This window comes from Leucoraja erinacea, chromosome 2, assembly GCF_028641065.1.
Source record: "Leucoraja erinacea ecotype New England chromosome 2, Leri_hhj_1, whole genome shotgun sequence".
Classification (NCBI taxonomy): domain Eukaryota; kingdom Metazoa; phylum Chordata; class Chondrichthyes; order Rajiformes; family Rajidae; genus Leucoraja; species Leucoraja erinaceus.
The window spans coordinates 65,666,458-65,694,106 of NC_073378.1; the positions used below are offsets into that span (position 1 = coordinate 65,666,458).

General features: G+C 42.3%; 2 protein-coding genes across 5 annotated transcripts in view; one reads left to right on the forward strand and one right to left on the reverse strand.

Annotated features, from left to right (window-relative positions):
* LOC129710935 (cadherin-18-like) overlaps positions 1–27,649 on the reverse strand; it is a 757,826-nt gene that overhangs the window by 276,736 nt on the left and 453,441 nt on the right. The gene's annotated exons all lie outside the window — the stretch shown is intronic.
* Positions 12,816–27,649, forward strand: part of LOC129710961 (uncharacterized) — a 32,625-nt gene continuing 17,791 nt past the window's right edge. Inside the window, exon 1 of the mRNA XM_055658288.1 lies at positions 12,816–17,216. Coding sequence (XP_055514263.1) covers positions 15,644–16,771 — 1,128 coding nt within the window. The 5' untranslated portion in view covers positions 12,816–15,643 and the 3' untranslated portion in view covers positions 16,772–17,216. The remainder of the gene's footprint in view (positions 17,217–27,649) is intronic.

The following is a 27,649-nucleotide window of genomic DNA, read 5'->3' on the forward strand; positions in this document are numbered from 1 at the left end:
CAGGGCCCGCAGCGACGGTGAGCCAGGCCCGACCCCGACCACGGACAAATGCAAGCCTGCACACAACGCAGCACCACCATTGCTGAGACTGTTTATAGCAAGTGACCTATGACCTGGGCAAGCACAATCGGCATACCAAACTCGTTTATTGGACTAAATACTTGATGTTAGGCTCTTTGGCTAAGGAGTGCAGATATACAGTTCCTTGAAAATGGCATCACATGTAGATAGGCTGGTCAAGAAGGCTTTGGCACATTAGCCTTCATCAGTGGGGTAATTTTGTTTTTCACAAAGGGTGGTAGGTATATGAAATGAACTGCCAGAAGGGGTAGGTAGTCGAGGCAGGTACTATTACAACATTGAACAAACATTTGAATAGGTGCATGGACAGAATAGGTTGAGAAGGATATGGGCCAACTGCAGGCAAGTGAGACTAACGTCGATGGTCATGTTGGTTGCTGTGGGCAAGGTGGGTCGAAGGGCCTGTTTTGATGCTGCATCACTCTATGACTACCTATATGAAATCTGTTTAATGTTTGTATGGGCAAAGATAACTGTCCTCCACAAAGACATCTTGTTTACTCATTCAGGTAGAAATAAGTCTTCTCCAACTATCAATAGAAATGCAACCAGTTTTGTTAAGAATTTAAATTCTTCAAAGGAATGAATAGGGGCAAGGTATGTGAAAATCTGAATAGAACAGATTTTTCATATATCACAAAGATTAGTTCAGCTTGGTTTAGAGATACAGCGCAGAAACAGGCTCTTTGTCCCACTGAGTCCACGCTGACCAGCGATCCCCATACACAAACACTATGCTGCACACTCTGGATAATTTACAATCTTTACCAAAGCCAAATTAACCTACAAACCTGTACGTCTTAGAAGTGGGGTAGGAAACCGGAGCACCCGGGGAAAACCCACATGGTCACAGGGAGAACATGCAAACTCCGTACAGACAGCAATTGAAGTCAGAATTGAACCCAGGTCTCTGACGCTGTACGGTAGCTACTCTACCACTGCGCCACTGTGCCACCATAAACATGACGAAATTATCAGCCACATAGCAACATCGTAACTCAAACATGTAGCTGCACCTATTAATTGCATTGCTTGCCCCATGACGCTCAGCATTTACCCTCACATTATGTGCGAGATGGATAATAACAATTATCGACAATACAAGAGGCAAACAAAGGCAAGAGAGGTCAGGAGATATGAGAGTAAAGGGCCTGTCCCACTGTACGAGGTAATTCAAGAGTTCTTCCGAGCTCTCCCCTGATTCGAGCTTGTTTAATGTACGTAGCGGGTACGTAGGGGTTTGTACGAGTAAAAAGTAAACATTTTTTTCATCACGAGTATTTTTTACTCTTGAACATTTTTCAGTGTTGAAAAAATGGCACGAGTTTACCAGATTTGGTGACATCCACGAGCTCCTACGTACCCGCTACATACATTACACAAGCTCAAATCAGTGGAGAACTCGGGAGAACTCTTGAATTACCTCATACAGTGGGACAGGCCCTTTAGCTCTGCTAAGGTAGAAGTTACCACTGGATCCATGCATAATGTCACTAAGGATCAATGTATGGATGGGGAAGAGGGAAGTTCATGGATTAATTCCTGGAGCAGAGACAAAGTTGTAAATACCCAGATCATGTTTTGATATATTGTGAGGCAAGTGAGGAAGCGATAGAGATGTCTAAAGCATTGAGGAAAGCTGTTGACATGGTCAATACAGTGGCGAAATGACGGCAGAAGATACAGGATAATGCATCACAAACATTGTCACAAATATAGACAGCAACACATAATTTTAAACATGAAGCTTATTATAATAAGATTTCAGCACCACGAACCATTGAAGCTAATAAAGCATTAAATTAAGTGTCCATACTACTCATGGTAATAGAGTATCAGTAGTTCAGATCTGAACAAAGCAATGGGTAGCACTGAAATAACACTGGAAGAACATAGGAGGTCAGGCAGCATCAGAAATAGAACATGTTTCTCTATGCAACGGTCTTGCCTGGCCTGCTGAGTTTTTCCAACACTTTCTATTTATCTTTCAGATTGCCAGCATATATAATTAAAACAAATTATTAATTATGGCCAACATTGTATCTTCAGCGTTCCATCTTTCTTTCTTGGAGACATTTTCAAACCAAGCAAACTGTACTTCTAAATATGAAGACTTAATGTAATGTAAAGAAATGTCCAAATTGGGATATAAAAATGATAATACGTACATCAGGGCATAGGTATTCATCCTGAGGTTTGGTGGGCCTTTGCGAAGATTGGGTGAGGGTGAGTGGCCATAAAATACAGGAACCCATTTTCAATAGAAAATTAAGAGGTCATGTCCTGACTTATTGACCTGCCCCACTTAGGCAACTTTTTAGGCGACTGCAGGAGACTATGTAGTCGCCACATGGTCGCCACATGTTCGCGGGTGGTTGCCAGGGAGTCACCTTCATGGTTGTGAGAAGTTCCCGCATTCTGAGAACTAGTCGTGGCCTCATTATGGTCACCGCAAATTTTTCAATATGTAGAAAAATTAGCGCTGACTAGAATGAAGCCGCCATGGAGAGTAGCGAGAATTCTCGTGCCGTACGTAGGTGGGTCACCAGGAGGCCCTGGTAAGTTGCCAGGAGGTCGAAGATTCTCTTAGGTTCTCGTAGGTTGTAGCCGGCGCTGACTGGTGAATTTTATTGGCTCATTGGGAAAAAAAACGTAAGCTGTAGTTTTCAGAACCAAGGATAACCGAGGATAATGTCTGCCGTGCTTCACAGCCGTGTATTTCTGGCTTCTTAAAGGTTGTCTCCAATCCTTCTCCCCCCTCTTTTAAAGGACCTACCATACATTGTGTTTTTTAGCTTCTTAATTACAGCGCCAACCTTCCTGTTCATCGTGGTGTGTGCCTGTATCACGTTGGCTTTGCACCGTGTGAATTTCACTCAGACAGCACTTCAACCGCTTGGCCGACTTGACAGTAGCCGGCAGTCGCCTGAAAAATCGCCTAAGTGGGGCAGGCCCATTAGCAACTGAATCATATCCATGCTAACATTTAAGATTAAATGAAAAATAGGGTAGGAAAAATGCATCAGGTTGGTAAAATGTGGTTAGACCTATTTGATAGCCTTGAGGGTAAACAATGACATGTCTGATTAGGCCAAATATCCTGTTTATCTGTTGCAACTTCCATGTATTTCAACAAATCTGGCAACTGCAGAGCCTTAGGAAATGGCATGAAAAAACATGTTCTGAAAACACACAAAGATAAATGTTGGTAAAGCTGATGGGAGGAATGGTGGACGGAGTCAGAATTGAGCTGCTGCACAAATGTGTGAGTGTGAGAGATTTACTTGAACTGCAATTGAGAATTAAGGAATAGGGTAAAGAACTAATGAATTGCTTGAATCAGTTGCTGCCCACAACATGCAAATTGGGGCATAAATACCCGTCTGACATTTTCCTTGATTTTCATAAATAGAGCATGACAAACTTTAAACTTAAAGCAGTGGATGGAAAATTAAAAAAATATGACAGATGAAAAATGAGGTATTAAATTTACATTTTGTGTGATTAGCAATGCTAAAATAAGCATCTGCATTAAATATATATGCTTGCTAAACAATTATTTTAGACCAATGTGCACTGTTTGCATATTTCATTACTGATTAAAACAGTATTTCTCAAACATAATGTTACATTTTGAATATGCAATTTTCAAAAAGTATAAAGTAACCAAAATGCTAAAGTTGCTTTGATATGTTCATAAGTGTTTTGATCAGAATTGGGTCATTTGGCCTATCAAGTCTACTTCACTATTCAATCATGGCTGATCTATCTTCCCCTCTTAACACCATTCTCGGCCGAGACTGTGGCCTATAAAGGAAACTGACTTAAGGTCAGATTTAAGGAAGAGAACATCACTGCTTGAGCCAACCTACAAGGATTAAGAATACCAGAGATTGAACTCATTGATTAATCCATGGAGAAACTTCTACATAAAACAAGGTTGATGGTTTCTGGCCTGAAGGGACAAAGTTATGTGCACAAATGTATGCTGTGCTGCTTGCATATAAGAGGAAGTGATGCCTTAAGGGCCTGTCGCACTTGGCCGTCACTTGCACGTCATTTACGTGACCTGGTAGCGTGTGGGTAACGCGGGACGGACGCATGAAGTGGCGTGGGGGAGTGTGGAGTTGTGCGCGGTATCGCACAGCGCTCCAGGATTTCGTTCTGGACGAAATCTTCGTGCACCACAGGCCTGTCGCGTAAATGACAGCCAAGTAGGACACCCTGGCACGGCGCAACGTCTCACCTCCAACAGCAGCAGAAGCAGGCAAGCGATCGCCGAACTCGGCCTGGGACTCACGGCCGTTGCGGATCCGGATCCGCCCCCAGTCCTATTCCCAGAGCGGAGCCAAAATGATTGGAGATAACTCAGTGGGACCGGCAACACCTCTGGAGAGAAGCAATGGGTGACGTTTCGGGTCGAGACCTTTCTTCAGACTGAAGAAGAGTTTCGACCCGAAACATCATTCATTCCTTCTCTCCAGAGATGCTGCCGGTCCCGCTGAGTTACTCCTGCATTTTGTGTCAATCTTCAAATGACGTCACGTGCTCCAGACAGCTGTGCGGAGGCATGATGACACATGCATCAGTCACTACCGGCCTGTCGCGTATATGACGGCCAAGTGGGACAGGCCCTTTACAGTAATGCACTATAAACTGTCCAATGGGAAATACTCAAGGGAAGAACGTACAAACTCTGCACAGACAGCACCAGTAATCAGGATTGAACCTGGGTCTCTGGTACTGTGAGGCAGCGGATCAGCCTTTGTGCCACTCTGCCACCCTTAATGCTATCAAAATATCTGTTTCATCCACTCTGCACCGCAGGTCAACTATAGCAGCCCTTGTGGTAATTCCATGGCCATTAAATTCCATGATTGGATCGGGGCATGACAGACAAGACAATCCATGCCTAGAAACAAGTCAATTAAACTGCAGTCTCAAGATAAGAGGTACTTAGATAGCAACAGCTGGAAAAGAGATAATGGGTCGAAAAGAACAAGAAAACAATATAAATGAGTCCTGTGGAAAAAAATAACATGGATACAAGGTTGTTCCCAAGATAATTAATCTCTGCAGGAATTCATGGAGAAGTGAGAAGCCTACTGTGCATTGATAACCCCAGAGGAACTGTGGTTAGCAATAACAGAGCAGTTGACTAAGTTCTAATTGATTAAATCAAAGGAACATTTTTGATTTGGTCAGATATTGACCAGAGGCAGGGGTCTCCAAAGCATACAATTGATCTAGTGGGGAAAGCAATGCCAGAAGTAGCTGATAATGTACCTTCTTCCTTCAGATTGATTTCACGATCAGAACTGAAATTCTGCATGCAGGTAGAGTAGCTGTCCATCGCCACCAAAATGTGTGTAAGAATGTGTGCTTTGTCCAAATAGAGAGAATACATGGACTGCACATATAATGCAATTAGGCCCGTCTTCTTTGTGCAGAAGAGAAACCAATTAAAGAAAACCATTTCTGTTTGATCCAAAGTAGACTCTGTGGGAGTGCACCTCTTTGGTGGAGAGGATAATGCCTAGCAGGCAGTCTTTGTAACAGAGAACATGATGAAGAGGAAGTTGAAGAGGAAAGAAGAAACATGATGACTACACTCCTTTCCCCAGCTCAAGGCTACAATCATCCTCAAACTTACAATATCAGATATTTGCAGCTATGTTGCAAGCATATTCTCTGAAAACATTGATGTTGACAATAGCTGGTTGCAAATGAAAATGCATAGATGTTTATTAATAGATTAAGTGCAGATCGAGAGGATTTTATTGTTCTCAGAGTAATGCTACACAGTTCCAAATAGACCCGTAGGAAATATTTGTGATGGAATAGAAGAGGAGGAAAAATGCAACTCTGAGGGTAGTACAGATGCTGGCTTAAACATTTTTAAGCCACAATCACACTTTTGAATTTTCCACAATGTGGAATGAATTGAATTCAATAATAAATGCTTGCATTCATAAACAACTCCATTAACCACGTATGCAGAAAAACCCCCCATCAGTTCTTCTGTACTTCAAAACATCATTGTTATGTTGCTGACACATATGACAATTAAACACTCTTGACTCTTGACTTTAATATTCCATTCTAAATTTATAAACCCCCAAGTCTGATTAATTCACCGCCTGGGGCAATTTCATAACACAGCTGGAGTACAGTAATAACTTGTTCAAACTTCAAGTGTTGGTAAACCAATTGTATTAGAGATAATATTTCACTTATTATCCTTTAATGTTTAGGAGTCAGATCATGGGCCGACTAGCAAGTTTCATTGCTACAATGCATCAATACTTAATTAGACCCAGGATAGTGACCTTAGATTCCTATCCTGCTCAGCTACCTTATAAATTTTTAACATTTTCTTCTTGGAAAGTTTCCTTGACCTTGATGCTGAGATTAGTTGAAAAGAGACCATCAAATACTAATGGACCTGTCCCACTTAGGCGATTTTTCAGCGGACTGCGGCGACTGTCAAGTTGCCGGCAGTGGCCTGAAAAACCGGCAACTGGAACAGCGACTGTCAGAGTGGAACACAAACACATCACTTCCTTCACCAGCCCATTATGCAGGCGGGGAAAAGGGAAAGCAAGGGGAGCACTGTCTAAAATATTCACACGGTGCAAAGCCAAGGTGAAACAGACACACGCCACGATGAACAGGAAGGTTGGGGCTGTAAAAAGACGGCTAAAGCACAGTGTACGTTAAGTCCTTTAAAAGATAGGGGGAGAGGGTGGGGAGAGAGGGGATAAGGAGGGGAGACAACTTTTAATAAGCCAGAGATACACGGATGTGAAGCTACGCGGACATTTAACATTACTGGTCGGTTATCCTTGGTTCTGAAAACTACTGCTTACCTTTATTTCTCCAATGAGCCAATGAAATTCACTGGTCAGCACCGGTTACAACCTATGAGAACCTCTGCGAACCTTCGACCTCCTGACAACCCATTAGGACCTCCTGGCGACCCACCTACAGCTGGAGAATTCTCGCTACTCTCCATTGTGCCTTCATTCTAGTCGCTGCTAACTTGTTGAAATATTCACGGCAACCATAATGAGACCACAACTAGTTCTCAGAATGCAGGAACTCCTCACGACCATGAAGGTGACTCCCCGGCACTGAGAGCACTGAAATGAGCATGCCATGGTAGAAATTCATCCTTACTCATGGACTAAACATGTAATCATTGTAGTCTATATTTGTTGCTCTCTGTTACTGAAAATCAATTAAATTGAGATCAATTTCCACAAGTTTCACCAGTGGAACCTGCACTGGTACACATAATATGAGTACAGAATTTTTCACTGAACTTAAAATGGAACCATCATTTTGAAAAATATGATCAGTTATGTTTCAGGGTAAGCATAGAAAATAAATTAAAGCTTCAAGCTAACTATTCCACCATATCATCAGCCAAGTGTGAAACAATATTGTAAGTATGTTTTGTTCTGTTTTCAACAATCTTTAACCTTTGTTACTTGGACATACGTCAGACAGCACTGACAGCGAGAAAACCCACATGGTCACAGGTCGAACGCACAAACCCCGTACAGATAGCCCTCGTAGTCGAGAATGTACCCGGGTCTCTTGCGTTGCAAGCACTGTAGGACAGCAACTCTACCGCTGTGCCACCCTTATAATTTGTTATAGTAATTGCTTCTGTGAGGACACAGGAATTTTTATGAAGTGGGAGTTCAGATCTTGCACTTTAGAACAATGTGAGATACTTAATGGTTGAAAATTTAAGAAGATATGATTTAAGAATAAAGCAGCGGCATTAATTTACAATGATCTGAATAAATTGTAGGGGATACGGGTGTCAAATTGTAAAATTCCATGTATGTATGACTGCTGCAATTTCGTTCAGACTTCGGTCTGAATGACAATAAAGGCTATCTATCTATCTATCTATCTATCTATCTATCTATCTATCTATCTATCTATCTATCTATCTATCTATCATCTAAATGTCTTAGCAATTAATATTCCAATTTACAAGGTCAATTTGGTAAAGGGATTCCTTAAACTGGCAAAAGCTGTTAATTGCCAGATTTGTTAAATCAGAAACATTGAAACTAGATGGGGACTATGAGATACAGGAAGATAGTTAGCAGATTTATTTTTTTGTAGAAAGGTAAAATCAAGCTGTTGATAAAAGATATGATGGACATAGCACGCCTTGAAGAAATGAGACTCCGACTAATAGATAAATATGACCAATTCTTAAGGAGTTGGTCTCCTTTCATCGACTTTTTGGAATCATGTGATGCAGCGGTACCGTAAGGATTGCTGATTTCAGTTCATGACGCGGATAGATCTACATCTCCGAATACAGATTTGAAAAATTCTCTTTTAAGGGGCCTTCTCTTCTATTTCTACTTTCCACTTTCTCTGTTCCTTTTTTTATTTTTGATATACACACTTCACGCTTTTCTACTCTCTACCATCTATTTTTCCACTTTTTCCCCTTTCTATTGTTTTCTTTTTCTTGTCCTGCTTACTTCCTTCTTATAACATAAAACTAGAGGTTGTACATAGAATGGATTACGGTATTACATAGTTGGCACCTAAAATTAGGTGCCACTGTACTGTTTTGTGCTGTATTAACTTCTAATAAAAAAAAAAAAAAAAAAAAAAAAAAAAAAAAAAAAGATAGAATGATATAACATGTTCTGTTACCTGAAATTAAGACTTTGGAAGCATTTGGGTTAATAGATTTTAAATACCTGTAGAAAGTTTGTTGATTAAAATGGACAAGAACATAAGAGCAGAAAAATAATGTAATAATGTAACCCAAACAAAATTGGGTAATAAATTTTACATTCACAGAATCTAAGGACATATGTTACAGCTGGATTAATGTGGGCTGGATCATGTGAAGGATGGGCTGCAGTAAAATCTGGAGTAGATTTAATTCACTTCTAGGGACATTAGTTTAAAAATTCCTTTGCACAACTCTAAAACAAAGCAGAGCTCTATAGTTGAAAATATTGCACCCTAGCCTTGCTACGTTGGTATCTGTTGGGAAATTTGAACTTTTCTGTATGATTAGTGGTGACCCCAGCAACCTCATCATTTTTAAAATCCCATAAAATGATGCTAAACAGTTGTCCCACATGCAGATTCATCGGCAGTGAGATCTTTAACCACACTAGACTGAAATATGTTTGTTTATACCAAGTGAAAGGCCAACTGGGTTTTACTGAATGAAACATTGAGAGAAAAAACCCCCAGAGATTCTGAAAATCTGAAGTAAAAAACAAACCAAAATTGTTTTCCCAAATGGCAGGCAACTATTAAATATGCCCCAAAAGATCTTTGCAAACATCTGCCGAGTGATCCTGCTGGGTTCTCATGCCAAAGAACATGCCTCCTGTGAGCACTGCTCTCTACCAGCCTGTCATGTTCATAAGTGGTAGGAGCAGAATTAGGCCATTTAACCGATTAAATCTACTCCGCATTCAGTCATGGCTTTATATCATCTACCTTTCCCTAAACCCATTCTCTTGACCTCCGCATAACCCCTGATACCCATACTAATCAATAATCTATACATTTCTGCCTATCCGTTTATTTGGCCTCTACAACCTTGTCTAGCAATACATTCCACAGATTCACCACCCTCTGACTAAAGAAATTCCTCCTCATCTCATTCCTAAAGGTACGTAATGTTATTCTGTGGCCTCTGGTTCTAGACTCTTGCACTAGTGGAAACATCCTCTCCACATCCACTCTATCCAGGCCTTTCACTATTCGGTAAGGTTCAATGAGGTCAATGCCGGCTGGTTAATTACTTTCATCCTCTCTCCCATATTGCATTGTTCTTCTCCTTTCCCTCCAAAGCCCATTCTCCTGAATTTCCTCCCATAACCCCTGACATGCATACTAATCAAGAATCTATCAATTGCCGCCTAAATATATCCATTGACTTGGCCTCCACGGCATTCTGTCCAGTTCCCTCCGACTCCTTTGCCAGTTGCCAGTTCCTCCCATCATGGCGGCAACCATTCATTGAGCATCAACATTACATTGCATTTGCATAACAATATGCCCTTTTAGTGGTAGCTGAAGAGATTATACCTGCAAGAGTAAAGAGAAGGAAGCTGCGAGAATTAAATATATTTTTGGCTGAAATTGTCGCAGGAAAAGAGATCCAGTCAAGCTCCTCTGTGATTAGAAATTTACAACTCCCAATCTCACTCAGTCTGAAGAAGGGTCTTGACTGGAAACGTCACCCATTCCTTCTCTCCAGAGATGTTGCTTACCCCATTGAGTTACTCCAGCTTTTTGTGTCTATTTTCAGTTTAAACAAGCATCTGTAGTTCCTTTCTACTCACTCGTTACGAGACTTTTATAAATATTGTTCCAGTGGCCTACAATGCCCGATTTAAGGAAGGAGGAGGAATCACTAGGAAGGAGAGACAGCAATTTCTAGGGTATTGCACAGGGCAGAAACTGTCAAGTTGCTAAGTCTAACACAAAAAAAAATCATATTGGAGATATACAGTATTTTCAAGCACATTCTATGGAAATAGGCTCTTGCCCTTCTGAAGTGAAAATTGTTTTAATGCTTTTAGAAATGTACTCTATTGTCCTAATTTACCTTCCACATGGTGCACATGCCAAGAGATGACGGTGGAGACAAGGAAGTTTAAAATTTGGAAAGCAAATGGCATGCTGGCCTTCATTACGTTAAGTGATTACATTGAAACATATAACAGGCTGACAGACTTTGGCAGGGGGAATTGTTTCTGCTGACTGGGATGTTTAAAACTAGCAGTCAAGGTCTTAAAATAATGGGTCTGCCATTCTGGACGGAGATGGGAAAATTGTTTGGTATTGACCTGCGATATTGTTTGGAACCTTTGAATTTCTCTGCTTGAGAGGTTTATAAACACCTGGTGGATGTGTACATATTGAAGGTGAATATAGATACTTTTTTGTACATTATGGGCATTGGAGGATCTATGGGCTGTGCAGGAAGGTTGCTCTATAGCAAAATATCAGTCATGACATTAATGAATTGCAAGATTGGCACAAGAGGATTAAATGACCCATTCCTACTATTTCACATGAAATTGATTGTCATGGGTTGAAATCTAACTGCAATGGGACAACGTTGGCGGCAATGTAATGGTGAATCAATATCCAGCGCACGTGGAAATTTGCAGTGAGAAAGAGATAATAACTCTTGCAGTGAGAATCATAGAAATTAAGGATGAATGTTACTGTTTCTCCTGTAGCCTCTTGCTTTTTTACTTGGATGTGCTGCATTTTTTTCTGTTTGACATTAATTGCTTTTGTAATTGTAATTGTAATTGTAAATCTTTATTGTCATTTCCTGAGTATTCGCATACTCAGAGGAAACAAAAAAAACGTTTCTCGACCAGTGTCCATTCAGTTTTCGTTACAAAATAAATAGCAATTAAAGTTAAAATACATGTCATGAACAATTTAACCCTCTAATAATTCAATAACATAGAAGCCGTTCCGACTAATGTTGTCGATACTTGGCAGGGGGGAAAAACAGTCTTATAGCCTGTGGGAAGAAGCTGAGGAGCATCCAAGCTGATGCTCCTGTACCTCTTCCCAGATGGGAGGATGGTGAAAAAGTCATGCGATGGGTGGTAAGGGTTTTTGATGATGGAGATGGCTCTGTTGATGCATCTCTTCTTGTATATGTTGTAATCCTGCTTGCGGTCTTCACTAAATGACGTTGGCCTTGCATCCCGAACCACAGTGATGCCGTGTGTTCTCAACAGTGAAAAAGTGGGGGAGCCTGCTTTCCATTAAAGTCATTCATCTCAGCTGTGGTTTGGTCGTCAACCTGCTAGGAATATGATTTGGAACAAACATGTAGCTCATGCTGCGACCTCCTGATCTTGTATCTGAAGTCCACCTCCATCACGCCGATTCATCGATTTGTCACTGGGCTAGTGACTTCTTGAAGTTGTTATTGAGTCTCTCAATGCACAGACTAAACAGAAGGGGGCTTAGATAACTCAATGTAGCCAGTGCTCATCGTTTTTGATGCATCTGACTGTCTGCTGCCGCTGCGACTCTCAGGACCCAGCTCATGTGCCAGCATTACAAAGCTCCCTTCTTGATGCGGGATGAAAAAAGCTGAAGTCTATGAAGAGGATCCTGGCATAGGTGTTTTTCCGTCGAGATGTGACAAAAGGTTCATTGAAGTCCTCTGTGGATCTCTCTGTAGGCGAACTGCAGTGGGTCTAGGTTGGCAGGTAGACTGTTTTTGATGTGCTGCATAACTAGTCGCTCAATGTAGGAATAAACGACAGACTTGTCTAACTGGTGAAACAGGATAGTTAATAATTTACATAGAAGTCTAATGTTTCAATAAACATGCAAAGCAAGGAAGGAGTATTTAGGATGTTTTATTGTAACAAATATTGGCATATGCCACACATTGTTTTGTAAGTGAAAAAGCAGGAGATGTTTCATCTCAGTGGTTTTGAACTGCAATATGATTTAACAGCTCATGCTGCCTTGTATCTGAAGGCCTCACTAGTATCCAAAATGCACATTTCAAGGTAAGTATGCATCTTATGTCTCTGGTTACAAAGCCACTTTAAAAAAACTGAATGTTTCAAAAAATTAAGATCAGGTTACAATCACACCCTGTTTGAAGGATGAGGATAACATTTGAGCTCAGCGTTCCAACTGCCAGTTTGCTTTGAGTAACATACTACCAAATGTTTCAAGGTAGTCCTTATGTGCTGGACCACTTTCTGTTTACAGGTATTAATGCCACCTGCTGGATGTTCAGGTTCCTACAGCTTTGAGTTACCCTTCCTGTTAGGCAGGAAGTTGTCATAAACCAGGAAGCCCAGCCCAGGGAGAGTACCGCATGGCGTAGAATGTAATTCCTGTGCGTAATTTACTGCCATCCCACCGCGCCAGTTTGTTAGACGCATTGTCTGTGAGTAATTATGTTTGTGTAACAGCATCTTTATACGTTATTGTGCAGGATTGCTATTATTAACACAGTTAAGAATGTTTCATGTGCCCTGGCTGTTTTCTTACATAACAGCACTGTATTTAGTGGTGGCATCATAGTTTATGTTTGTTTACCAAGTGTATAACGTTACTAAATATGCGGTTTCCCTTTCTGCTTGTATGTTACAGTTTCACAGTTGACTACAGTAAAGAATCAACGACATCTCGTGTCTACGGGTCTTTATTGGATTAATTGTTTAACTTGCTAGATAGCTGGATAGGGACATTCAGCGAGTCCACTATAGTGAAAAGACAGCACCACAACAAGCTGTACTACAGGGTGGCTCACATCATCACATTGTCCGTCCACACCTCAACGCCATGGCAACAAGCAACCAAGACAACGCTTCACAGAATGAAGCCAAGTCCCTCAGCGTTCGTTCTTACTGCTCTGCAGCCAGTTCCAGTGCCAGCATGGCCGTCCTTAAAGCACGGGCTAAAGCAAAAGCAGCCGAATCCAGAGCAGCATTCGTTCAGAGAGAGCTAGATATGAAGGTCGACGCTGCGTGGATTCAGGCGACCTTAGAGGCCTTGCAGCAAGAAAAAGAGATGGAAGCATGAAAAATAGAGGCCAACACCATAGAAGCAGGTTTATTAGCAGAACAAGGGTCACGTGATAGATCACCGAGCCCTGTTCACCCTCAAAACCAGCACGAGTGTACTCTGGAATACGTCATAGAGCAAGCCAGCATAAAGTCAAGCCAACATGTCACTGATTATGATATCGAGAGTGGTAGCATAGTATTTTGTCCATTGCCGCCCGTTCACCAGACTAAATCTAATCTGGCCAGTTCATTTCATAGGCATCACAATCCCAGTAATGTGCAAGGAAACGTGGAGCCTAAATTGGAGGATAGAAAGCAAACGGCAACCTTTCTGCACAGCGGCTTTATCAACTCTCCTCAAGCCACCAACGATATCAATCCCACCACCATGGACCTCGCCAGATACCTTGCCCACAGCCAGCTCGTTACAACAGGATTGACGGCCTTTAACGCCAAGCCTGAGAATTACTGGGCTTGGCGATCCTCCTTCCAAAATGCCATAGCAGGCCTGGGCCTTTCACCCGGAGAGGAGCTAGATCTTTTGGTAAAATGGCTTGGAAAATAATCCTCGGAGCAGGCAACAAGAATTAAGGCTGTCAACATGAGGAATCCAACAGCAGGTTTGAAGATGGTTTGGCAGAGGCTCGAAGAAACGTATGGTTCACCTGAGTCTATTGAGCATGCCCTCTTTACCAAGCTTGATAACTTTCCCAGGATCATCATCAAAGAGCCATACAAGCTACGTGGGCTCGGGGACCTTCTGTCAGAAATCGAAGCGGCAAAGGTCGATGAGTATCTACCTGGGTTGTCTTACCTTGATACCTCCAGGGGAGTTGCACCGATCGTTGAGAAGCTTTCTTATAACATCCAAGTAATTAGGACGTACATGGTAAATGGTAGGGAATTGAAGAATACAGTTGAACAGAGGGATCTGGGAATAACCATGCATAGTTCCTTGAAGGTGGAATCTCATATAAATAGGGTGGTAAAGAAAGCTTTTGGTATGCTAGCCTTTATAAATTAGAGCATTGAGTGTAGAAGCTGGGATGTAATGTTAAAAGTGTACAAGGCATTGGTGAGACCAAATCTGGAGTATGGTGTACAATTTTGGTCGCCCAATTATAGGAAGGATGTCAACAAAATAGAGAAAGTACAGAGGAGATTTACTAGAATGTTGCCTGGGTTTCAACAACTAAGTTACAGAGAAAGGTTGAATAAGTTAGGTCTTTATTCTCTGGAGTGCAGTAGGTTAAGGGGGGACTTGATAGAGGTCTTTAAAATGATGAGAGGGATAGACGGAGTTGATGGGGACCAGATTTTCCTTTTGAGAATAGGGAAGATTCAAACAAGAGGACATGACTTCAGAATTAAGGGACAGAAGTTTAGGAGTAACATGAGGGGGAACTTCTTTACTCAGAGAGTGGTAGCGGTGTGAAATGAGCTTCCAGTGGAAGTTGTGGAGGCAGGTTCGTTGGTATCATTTAAAAATAAATTGGATAGGCATATGGATGAGAAGGGAATGGAGGGTTATGGTATGAGTGCAGGCAGGTGGGACTAAGGGTAAAAAGTTGTTCGGCACGGACTTGTAGGGCCGAGATGGTCTGTTTCCGTGCTGTAATTGTTATATGGTTATATGGTTATTGAAAAGTGGACTGAATTTGGATCCAATTATAAACGCCGCCACCGCATCTCTTTCCCCCCACTTAAAGTGTTTGCCGACTTTATCCATGCAGAGGCAAAAACCAGAACGGATCCCAGCTTCAATCTTTGCCTCTCTTGTCCAGCAATCGTCCAGAGAGAAAACATAGAGAGACATGGAAAAACTCTTGTCTCCGTCCACAGGACACAAGCGTCTCCAACAGCTCCTGAGACACAGAAAACCAGTGACCCATCCAAGCTGTGTCCCATTCATGCCAAGATTCATCCATTAAAGAAGTGCAGAGCCTTCAGAGAAAAGAGCCTGGAAGACTGCAAACACTTCCTTCATGGAACATTCCATTTGTTTCCGCTGCTGCTCCTCCACAAGTCATTTCGCCAAGAACTGTACAGCGGAAGTGAAATGTACCGAGTGTGACAGTGACAGACACCTCTCTGCTCTACATCCAGTCCCAGCCCCTTGGAACTCCGAGCCATCTCCCCCCGCATCTGAGCATGGCGGGGAGGAAGAGGTAGCAGTAAACCAGGAGATCACCTCCACGTGCACAGATGTGTGCGGTGATGGGGTCAGCGCGAGAGCATCCGCTAAGATATGTCTCATCTCAGTCTATCAAGAAGGACGTCGCCAAGAGGCACGCAGGATGTACGCCATCTTAGATGAACAGAGCAACCGCTCTCTTGCAACATCTGAGTTTTTCAATATCTTTGGGATCAACGGCAATCTTAAGCCATATTCACTGCGGACATGTGCCGGGCTCAAGCAGACTGCAGGTAGAACAGCCTGCGGCTACGTGGTGAAGTCTGTGGACGAGAAGACATTGCTCCCTCTTCCTCCACTCCTAGAATGTAATCAAGTGCCTAACAACCGTGACGAGTTCCCCACTCCCAACGTTACGCGTCACCACAGCCATCTCAGATGCATTGCCAACGCGATTCCTCCACTGGACCCAAACGCCAAAATACTGCTCCTATTGGGAAGAGATATTCTGCAGGTGCATAAAGTGAGGAAACTAATTAATGGTCCCAACAATGCCCCGTACGCCCTGAAGCAGGATCTGGGACGGGTAGTTGTTGGCGATGTAGGTCTTAGTGGAGCACATAGACCTACCCAAGCGGAGGGACGCGCTCCAGGATCTACAGATGCGACAGATTCCACGGCCCTACACCACATTCTCAAAGTTGAGCATGCTACAACAGGAGCTCTATCTGTTCTCGGACGCATCAGGCAAGCCAAGATACTCAGTTGCCTATCTGAGGGTCATCATCAAAGACGGAATGACGGAGGTGGGTTTCATCTTTGGCAAAGCAAAGCTGGCAACCCAGCCAGAGCTCACTATTCCAAGACTAGAATCGTGCGCAGCGGTCTTGGCTGTCAAAATCTCAGAGACGATTGCGAAGGAGATGGACGACATCATCTACCACACGGCCAGCAAAGTAGTATTGGGGTACATCTGTAACCGGTCAAGGCAGTTTACACATACGTCCACAGCCGTATCCAACGCATCCATCAGTTTTCGTCATCTCATCAGTGGAGGTTCGTTCCCACGGATGACATCCCAGCTGACCCCGGATCACGGTCCGTCCCAGAAGCTCTACATCCGCCCAATCACCAAAGTGGTTCTCCTCCTGTCTCCCAAGGACTCTGAGGGTTAAATGGGAAATTTGCATGGGGTCTGGGAGACCCCAGGCGGGGAGTGTGCTGGACCATTTTCTGTTTACAGGTATTAATGCCACCTGCTGGATGTTCAGGCTCCTACAGCTTTGAGTTACCCTTCCTGTTAGGCAAGAAGTTGTCATAAACCAGGAAGCCCAGCCCAGGGAGAGTACCGCATGGCGTAGACTGTAATTCCTGTGCGTAATTTACTGCCATCCCACCGCACCAGTTTGTTAGACGCATTGTCTGTGAGTAATTATGTTTGCGTAACAGCATCTTTATACGTTATTGTGCAGGATTGCTATTATTAACACAGTTAAGAATGTTTCATGTGCCCTGGCTGTTTTCTTACATAACAGCACTGTATTTAGTGGTGGCATCATAGTTTATGTTTGTTTACCAAGTGTATAACATTACTAAATATGCGGTTTCCCTTTCTGCTTGTATGTTACAGTTTCACAGTTGAATACAGTAAAGATTCAACGATATCTCATGTCTACGGGTCTTTATTGGATTAATTGTTTAACTTGCTAGATAGCTGGATAGGGACATTCAGCGAGTCCAGTATACCTTAAAATTGGTGCCAACTGTAATCGATTCATTTTTACTTGCTTATTACAAAATATGTGGCCATTCTGCCTATAAATTAATGCTGGCTTGCAGCAGGGCCATCCCATTTACCCCTTTCCTCAATTCTGAAATTGGATTCCTGTTCACATGCCGATCAACTCACTTTTATTTTTTTGTTACTTCACAGCACTTGGGATCATTTAATGCAGGTTAATTGAACAATTAAACTAGCAGCACTTATTTGCAATGTGGAAGGAAACTAAAACATCCAGAGAAAACCCTGTGGTCACGGGGAGAAGGCACAAACTTTATACACACGACATCTGAGTTCAAGGTTGAACACAGACAGCTGGAGCAGCAAGGCATAAACACTAATAGCTGCATCACCCTGCAACACATAAACACACATAAGAATTATCCTGTAGCAACTTTCATGCATTAATCCTGCCTGTAGTTGTGTTCATGTTCATTTGTGTGCCTTTGTCCATGTTGTCATTCAGCATGGTGCTCGCTAATCCCTAATAAGATTATTGTTGAATATAATATCTTGATGCGCTAATATTGTGCAGAGGTTTATGGAGAACAGTGAAACAATGTGAGTGACTGCTCAAAGCACATTGTAGTTCACATCCCATTATTTGTGTATCACAGAGCATATCATTTCTGTTATGGCACTGGGCCAATACAGCAAACCATCTAATTTGGTCTGAAGATGAGAGCCCAGAAAATTTTGGGTGCTCACTGATGTAGGATTGACTTTGCTTTCATTATTGTGCAATGGAAAGAAAATATGTTAACCCTCATCAAAATAAAGAGTGTTAAATGACAAAGGGCTGCAAGATTACAACTAGGACCTGAGCATTTAGATTTACTTAGATAATAGTTGGTACTGAGTTATTAACAAAAGTCTGAATCTAAATTTCTAAAGTGTCATTATAAGGCTGTTACTCACTCCCTGAATCTATAAAATCCGTTCAAATTTATGAGCTATGGAATCTTATCTCTTGAGGCCTGAGGTAGACTTAATGGTTTTCCTACTTTAATAAAGATACTGAAATTTGTGCAGGTGTCATCTTAGCCAGTCTAAATTTCTGCTCAGAAGCATTTGTATAATACCTTCTAGCCCCACAGCTGATCTCCCTTTTCCATACTCCCAAATGCAACACTCAGAGCCTCAGAAAATAACACTTCCAATTAGACAGCTGGTGTCTGACTACTATAAAGAAATACGAGACAAGAATTAATCCTACTTCTCTATTTTGCCCTTAACTAATACCTGTGTAGGAATAAAAATGAGTAAAGAATCCACTGCAATTAAACTCTATATTTCCTTAAACATCTCCTAAATTACAATAATCCTACTAAATGTCAAATCTGCATAATACTTGGAACATTTTAATTATTTTATGAGAACTAATGCCTTTGAAAAGATAATTTTCAGTGTTAATTCCTCTGATCAATAATCTTTCCTGTAGCACAGATGTTATGTGAACCTACTTGGAATGCACGATAATTAGCAGGACTCAGTGACTGTTTTCTTTATTGGTTGATAAAATGATGACATTTGTTCTGCTTTCACTTTGCCCTAAAAATTGAGATGCATTACAAAAAAATGTGTCAATCATATATAGGTATATGTATATAGATCAGATCACATTGTCAGTCATCATAGACTCAACTCCCACTTTCCCGTTGCATGGCAAGTAGGCATTGTTTTGCCCCACCCTGAATGTTCGTTCATGCTCCTTTCTTTTCTTGCATTTACATTTCATACACACACTCAGGACAATTTTATAATTATACTACGCCAATTAACCTTCAAACCTGTATGCCTTTGGAGTGTGGGAGGAAACTGGAGATCCTGGAGAAAACCCATGCAGGTCACGGGAGAATGTACAAATTCCATACAGATAACACCCGTAGTAAGGATCGAACCCAGGTCTCTGGGGATGTAAAGAAGCAACTCTCCCGCTGCGCTAACCGCTCTTAACATTTCATTAACTTTTCATTAAGTTGATAGGTTCATGTTAAAGGTGCAGCATTAGGCCATTTGGGCCATCACATCTATGCCATTCAATCAGAGCTATCTTTCCCTCTCAATCCCATTCATCTGCCTTCTGCCCATAACCCTCTGACACCCATGCTAATCAAAAATATCCATTCACTTGGCTTCCACAGCCTTCTGTGGCAATGAATTCCACAGATTCACCACCCTCTGACTAAAGAAATTCCTCCTCATCTCCTTTCCATGAATCACAACATCATATCTCTAGGTAAGTCGATTGTCTGGGTACAGGCAGGATTCTGGAGAAACCTAAGGTGATTAGGTCCAATTTCTCAAGACTGGCAAAGCCAGTATGTTCTCCTTGATGATGTTCTCCTTCATTTCAGTTGTCTTACACACCCTCCTGCCTGGGCTTTGCAATGGAGGCTGGTGAATCAACAATCTAACAATTTACAATGCGGAGTCTATCTTTCAACTTCCATTCAAAAATCTACAGGCAGTGAAGTTTTCAGAGGCAACCATTGGTTTACGCTAGGGCTGTGCTTGAGCCATTTTGAGAAAAATCTCCACAACCATGCTGCCGATTAATTGCGGTTTGCCAATTGTAGGAGTCGAGTTGTTGTTTGGATATCTGAGTCAGCTGTTCAGTGAGATTGCTATGTATTGTGCGGTGCTGGTGGTGCAGCAGAAGAGTTCTTTAGGGACCTTGGATCTGATGTTAGTGGGAGAGACTTACTACAATGTGTTCCTAAAAAAACATTCCATGTAGACACCCCAAGTAAAAGTGGAAGGTTCCTGGCAAATCCTTGCATAACTTTCTCTGGATTGTGCAGTTATAGGTGCAACGAGATGAGCAAAGTATGCCTGCTTGTATGTACCATTGGGTTTTTTTACTTCTACATTAAAGTTGCTATATAATACACATTCCAGATATTTACTGGAGAAAGTTACTCTGGTACTTAGCGACTTTCTCCATATATCAACCACACCATGTGAAACCATTTTGCTGCTTATATCTCCTTTAAAAGCTATAGTTAACCACATGCATATAAAAATGGCTGATACCATTTATCCATTTTACAACCACCAAAATCTCTTAACAGAACACAGAGTATATTAGGTTAATACACTGAAAACTGGAGAACCAAAATTAAGATGATGTCAAGCAATTCTTGCTCCAAATGCATCCTGGCACCAATCCAAAATTCTATCTCCACTACATCGATGATTGCATTGGAGCTGCTACCTGCATCCATGCAGAACCCGATAATTTAATCAACTTCACTATTAAATTGTACCCTGCCCTCCAATTCATATGGACCATCTGTGACAACAAATGAGCTGGCTTTATAGGACAGGTTTTCTTTCCAAACAGTCTTTCTACTACAAAATCCACAGTACAATTCCACCACTCATCCTACAGGTCTCAGGGGTAATAGGGAGAAGGCACGAGAATGGGATTCGGAGGAAGAGATAGATCAGCCATGATTGAATGGCAGAGTATACTTGTTGGGTTGAATGGCCTAATTCTGCTCCGACCCCTTATGACCTTTCAACTTTTTATCAGCCAGGTGTAAGAGTGGGCGGCGAGACCGACTTTGCAGCAGCCTCTGCAGTCCGTCTGTCTTTTTTTTTGTCCCGTTGAGTTTAGTTTGTAGTGGGTTCATGGAGCTGGCCGGCTTCAGAGCATGGAGAGCTGTGGTGGCATGTGGTTGTGACACAACTTCAGCTTCGGAGGCTCCAGCCGCAGGCCCGGTGGGCGGTGACATCGGGAGCTGCGGTGGAAGACCGTTTTTTGGAGCTCCTGCAACGGCAACTTCCCCCGCCCGAATTGCGGGGTTGAAAATGACCTGGAGTGGGGCCTTAAGGGCCTGTCCCACTGATGTGTCCTTGGCATGCAAATTACCTCGTGCTCGCGTTGAGGCGCAATGGGATCATATGGCCACGTGGGGCCGGTCCCACTGAGAAGCGCGGAGGGGTATGTAGTTGTGCGCAACATCGCGCGGGGCTCCGAAATTTTGTAGCAAACAAAATCTTCGTGCAGCAACGGCCTGTCATGGAACTGATGGCCAAAGTGCGACAGGCCCAAGACCCTGGCTCGACGCAACGTCTCAGCTTCAACAGCGGCATAAGCAGGCAAACAATTGCCGAGCTCAGCCTGGGGCTCACGGCGTTGCGGTCCGGATCCGTCCCCACTTCTACTCCCAGAGCAGGGCCAAGAAAATTGAAGATAGTCACAAAATGCTGGAGTAACTCAGCAGGACCGGCAGCAACTCTGGAGAGAAGCAATGGGTGATGTTTCGGGTCAAGGTCTTTCTTTCAGACTGCAGAAGAGTCTCGACATGAAACATCACCCATTGCTTCTCTCCAGAGATGCTGCCGGTCCCAATGAGTTACTCCAGCATTTTGAGACCATCTTCAAATGACGTCAGGTACTCCAGACGGTTGTGCGGTCGAATGAAGTCGCACGCGACCTTTGCGGGACCGTCGTCAATTAGCGTGCCAAGGACACGTAAGTGGGACAGGCCCTTTACATCGCCCAGCGTGGCTCTAATGGCTCCGGGACTTGCTAGCGCCCGCCGGGGGTTCCAACATCAAGACCCAGAGCATGGCCTTGCATCGCCTGGCGCGGACTTAATGGCCGCGAGACTTACCATCGCCCGCCGGGGGCTTTGACATCGGGAGAAGGATGGAGAGCAGGGGAGAGACAAGACTTTGCCTTCCAACACAGTGAGGAGGAGATTCACTGTAATGGATGTTTGTGTAAATTGTGTTGGTGTGTGTCGGTTCTTTTCTTGGTGTATGATTGCAGAAACCAAATTTTGTTTGAAGTTCATTTGAGGTTCAAATGACAATAAACAGTATTGTATTGTATTGTATTTCTACCGGCCCCTCCCAAGACCTGATAATGAGAGGCAAGCACCGGCTCACTTTAATTTCCCTCCTCCCATGAGTATGCAAATAACAGTTTGAATGGCCTCCTTTTTGTGTCTTAAATTTCTGAGTTTCCCAATGACTGCTTTCCCATTTATTTTTTTCAGATAGAATCAGGTCTCTTCTGGTTTGTACTCAAGTCGTGCAGCACACAAACAGGGTATTTGGCCCAACACATCCATGCTGATCAAGAAACCCCATCTGAAGCTAGCCCCATTTACCAGAGTTTGACCCATAAAAAAATTCCTATCCAAATGTCGTTATTGTACCTGCCTCAATTACATCCTCGTACAGATGGTTCTATCTTGTTCTATCATTCCCCTCTCAACGTAAACCTGTGCCTTTAGTTCATGGTCGCCTACCTTGGGAAAAAGATTCTGATTTCACCCTATGTATTCTTCTCGAAATTATACACCTCAAAAAGATCACCTCTCAGTCTTTTGCTCTCCATGGAGCAATTCCTAGCCTGCCAAACCTCTCCCTATAGCCCAGGCCATCAAGTCCTCACAAATCCTTGCAAATCATCTCTTCAAGTTTTCAAGGTCAAGCTCAGTTTATTGTCACATGTCTCTGCACTCTTTTTAGCTTGATTGCATCTTTCCTAAAGCAAGGTGACAATACTCCAAGTGCAGCCTCACCAGTGTCTTGTACAACTGTCCCAATTTGCATACCTAATTCCCTGACTAATGAAGGACAATATGTTAAAACCTGGAAACATAGAAACATAGAAAATAGGTGCAGGAGTAGGCCATTCGGCCCTTCAAGCCTGCACCGCCATTCAATATGTTCATGGCTGATCATCCAACTCAGTATCCTGTACCTACCTTCTCTCCATACCCCCTGTTCCCTTTAGCCACAAGGGCCACATCTAACTCCCTCTTAAATATAGCCAATGAACTGGCCTCAACTACCTTCTGTCGCAGAGAATTCCAGAGATTCACCACTCTCTGTATGAAAAATGTTTTCCTCATCTCGGTCCTAAAAGATTTCCCCCTTATCCTTAAACTGTGACCCCTTGTTCGGGACTTCCCCAACATCGGGAACAATCTTCCTGCATCTAGCCTGTCCAACCCCTTAAGAATTTTGTAAGTTTCTATAAGATCCCCCCTCAATCTTCTAAATTCTAGCGAGTACAAACCAAGTCTATCCAGTCTTCTTCACCAGCCTATTCATCAATGGCACCACTTTCAGGGAATTATGCAGTTTAGTTTAGTTTAGAGATATAGCCTAGAAACATGCCCTTCAGTCCACCAAGTCCACACTGATGATTGGTCACCCGTTCACACATATTCTATGCTATCCCACTCTCTCCACACTTTCTACTCACTAGGGGTAATTCACAGAGGCCAAATAACCTGCAAATTGTATGTCTCTCGGATATGGGAGAAAACCAGAGCACCCCAAGGAAACTCACACTATTACAGAGTGAACATGCACACCCCACACAGACAGCACGTCAGGTCAAGTGCTGTGAGGCAGAAGCTCTACCAGGTACTTGCGCTTATATTTCTAGATCCTTCTGCTGCCCTCCTCAAGGCCCGACCATTTGCCGAGAAGATGCTGTCCTGGTTTGACTTCCCAAAAAGCAACAACTCACACCAATTTGAATTAAACTCCAACTAATATTGAATTCTATTCCAATATTTTTCCATCTTAGTGTTGGCGCATTTGGAACCTGAAATGTAAATGACTAGATTTGACATTTTATATCACTAAAACACAGGCCAGATAAAAGTTGACATCAAGTGCAAGCAGATTTTAAAATATCCCACAATCCAAGGATGTGGCTTTTTATTAATCTGTGTCAAAATGGTTCTCATCCGTTCTTGTGCAAGTCACAGAGGAAAGCTATTTGTTACAAGCCAAAACAACTTCCTTTTACTTAGACTTTCCAAGCTAATGCACAAGTCCTATGTTAGTTTGCAGGCTTGTTACAGTAATATTAAAAGTAGTACAATTATCTTGAAACTTCACAATCTTTTGTTGCATAAAAGGTTGTGGGAGGAGAACAGAAGAGAAGAAGAGAAAGCAGCAAATTATTTGTCAATTTCTCTACATCGGTGAGATCAATCGCAGGCTTGGCTATCGCTTCACCCAACACCTGCGCTCAGTTGGCAATAACCAACCATCTCCCGGTGGCTCAGCACTTCAAATCCCCCTCCCATTTCGAATCCGACTTTGATGCCCTGGGCCTCCTCCATTGCCAGAGTGAGGCCCAGCGCAAATTGGAGGAGCAGCACCTCATATTTCGCTTGGGTAGTTTACACCCCAGCGGTATGAACATCGACTTCTCCAATTTCAGGTAGTCCTTGTTTTCTCTGTCCTTCCCCTCCCCTTCCCAGCTCTCCCACAAGCCTACTATCTCCGTCTCTTCCTTTCTTTTCCCGCTTCCCCGACATCAGTCTGAAGAAGGGTCTCGACCCAAAACGCCGCCTATTCCTTCGCTCCACAGATGTTGCCTCACCCACTGAGTTTCTCCAGCATTTTTGTCTACCTTAAATTATTTGTCCCAATACTCAATGAATACTATAACTGATCTTCAATAATTCTACCAACTAGTAATGTTATGATAAATATTGGTAATTAATGTAGATTTATGATTATGTCTATTTTGAACACCAAATGTTCTTATGATCTACTGCTGAATTATTTCATACTAACCTATGTGGACAGGATAGCAAATGTCTTGGAGTACATTATGAATTTGAAATATGAGTTGGTGATTCATCAGAAAATTTCCATCTCATTTACTTTCGAGTGAAATATTGAAATGCGCTCCACATTTTTTTTTTCTAGTTTCATATGGTGTACGAATGTTGTTGCATAATTTAATGTGAATTTCAGCAGAATTACGGGCAGTTTTGTAACATTTAACATTTGACCACAAGGTATAACTTGAGACTGCATTAACTCATTTCACATTGTAGACCTCTTCTTCTTGTGTACGACGTACATAGACTAAAGTTTTAAGTCAACTTATTCTATTTGATCTATTTGTTTGACTGTAGACTAACACAGGAGAAATTGAGCTTTTATCTCCACACATTCACTAATTTAGACCCAGAATCAAAAAAATTATCAAGATTGTGTATATTGTCACGTTGTTGCTAAATTCTTTCACTAGCTCATCACCTGCAATGCAGACATTTCTAATGCCATAAAATGTAATCACTGCTTTTGGATTATGGAAAAGTACAGGCAAAAGTAAAGTAATAGCTGTGTGTGAAAGCTGGCTATACGGTGATAATATTGCTCCCAAATGTAATTTGGTGTGTTGCAAAAATACAAGACTACTGCAGAACCTTTAAAGCGGGCTTATATATTATTCTGATCACAACATTGCACCTTGACTCAATGCAGGAAAGGCACAGGTATGAAAAACATAAGAATTGACATGCAGGCACTAGGATGTCTTTCTACAACTATTTGGGGTTTTGGTGAGACCTCTCATTGAATGGTTTGCACAGTTTTAATAAAAGTATAGAACTACCACAGCGCTAGTGCAGTCAATGTTCACCAGACTAATTCCAGGGATGGCAGAACTGTTGGCTGTGAAGAAATTGAGTTTAGAAAAAATTGGATCACATGCAAAAATCAGACAGGGCTAGAGAGAATCTGATGCAGATGTGTAGAAAAAGGGACCACAACATCAGGATATAGGGTAAGACAATTAAAGGTGAGATGAAGAAAATTGTCATCACTCAGAAGGTAGAGAGCCTTTGGAATTCCACAAAAGGTGATGGGGAACCAAGCCACTGCACGTATTTGATGAGGAGGTAGACATACATCTGGACCGCAAAGTCCACACAGAGTGTGAGGATTGCAAAGGATTGTCGAGACAGCGTTCAGCCATTATCACATAAAATGGTGCAGCGGGCTTGAAGATTCAAATAGCCACCTTCTCTTCCTATTTTCTACATTTCTACACCATGAATACGTCCTATCCTTAACATGCACACATCTGCAATTGAATTGACCACCAGCTCTCCCATATACATCTACAGGTAAAGAATAGTATCTTGGTATAGTAGTTGAGATCACCCAATCTATTTGAAGTGAATAATTTGGGGCCTATTTATAAGGAAGCAGAGGAGGAACATATATAGTTTTTCATAGAATATGAAGCTTACCACCTCAAGGAACATAAAGTCCCCATAAATATAATTTGACTTCACACGCAAAGAAAGAGAAGGATATGTTAAGTGACTAAGAACATTTGGCAGCGTCTGGTATGGAGGACAGTATTAACCATAGGCTGGGCAGTTCAGATGGTCTGCTTCTATGCTGAAAATACAGTACTCTCTTGATGTATTTTACGTTGCTTTTCACAACCTTAAGATGTTCCAGAAGCACTTCATAGCTAATAAAGTACTTTGATGTGTTGGCACTGTTATAATGTAGGAAACACAATAAATAATAAATGAAAACAAAACCAAACAGGGAACTGTGGGCAAAATATAAAAAATTCAATTGATTGCAAACTTCAAAGTTCAGCTGTTAAAAGAAGCTGCCTTATGTGCATAGCATACTGACACTAGAGTTTAATTTTTGACTTGAACTTAGTTCTAATACCTTCTTTGTTAAGCACAGCAGAAAGACATACTTTGAGAAATTGCCACATCTCTTCCCTTTACCTATAATAAGATATTTTTACCCAAGTTAGTCCTGCTGACATTCAAGTCCAGCCTTCGGAATTAGGGGCAATTAGATTGAATCTATTTACCTGGGCCGAATGCAGAGGCAGACGACACACGGTGTGCAGCAACAGAAGTGCTGGGGGTACTTTGCCTGTCCAGGATCACTCAACCAATGGTGGTTTAGTTTAGTTTAGAGATACAGCATGGAAACAGGCCCTTCGACCCACCGACCAGCGATCACCCCATTCACCAATACTATCCTACACACTAGGGACAGTTACAGCCAATCTACCTACAAACCTTTACATGTGGAATGTGGGTGGAATCCGAAGCAATCGGAAAATACCCAAGCAGTCATGTGGAGAACATACAAAGGAGAATATACATACACTGTACAGACAGCACCCGTAGTCAGGATCGAACCTGGGTCTCTGGCACTGTAAGGCAGCAACTCTACCGCGGCTCCACTGTGCCATCCCATATTCATGAATACCACCCTGTACTCAGAAATGAACATCTTTCAATGGGTGTAACA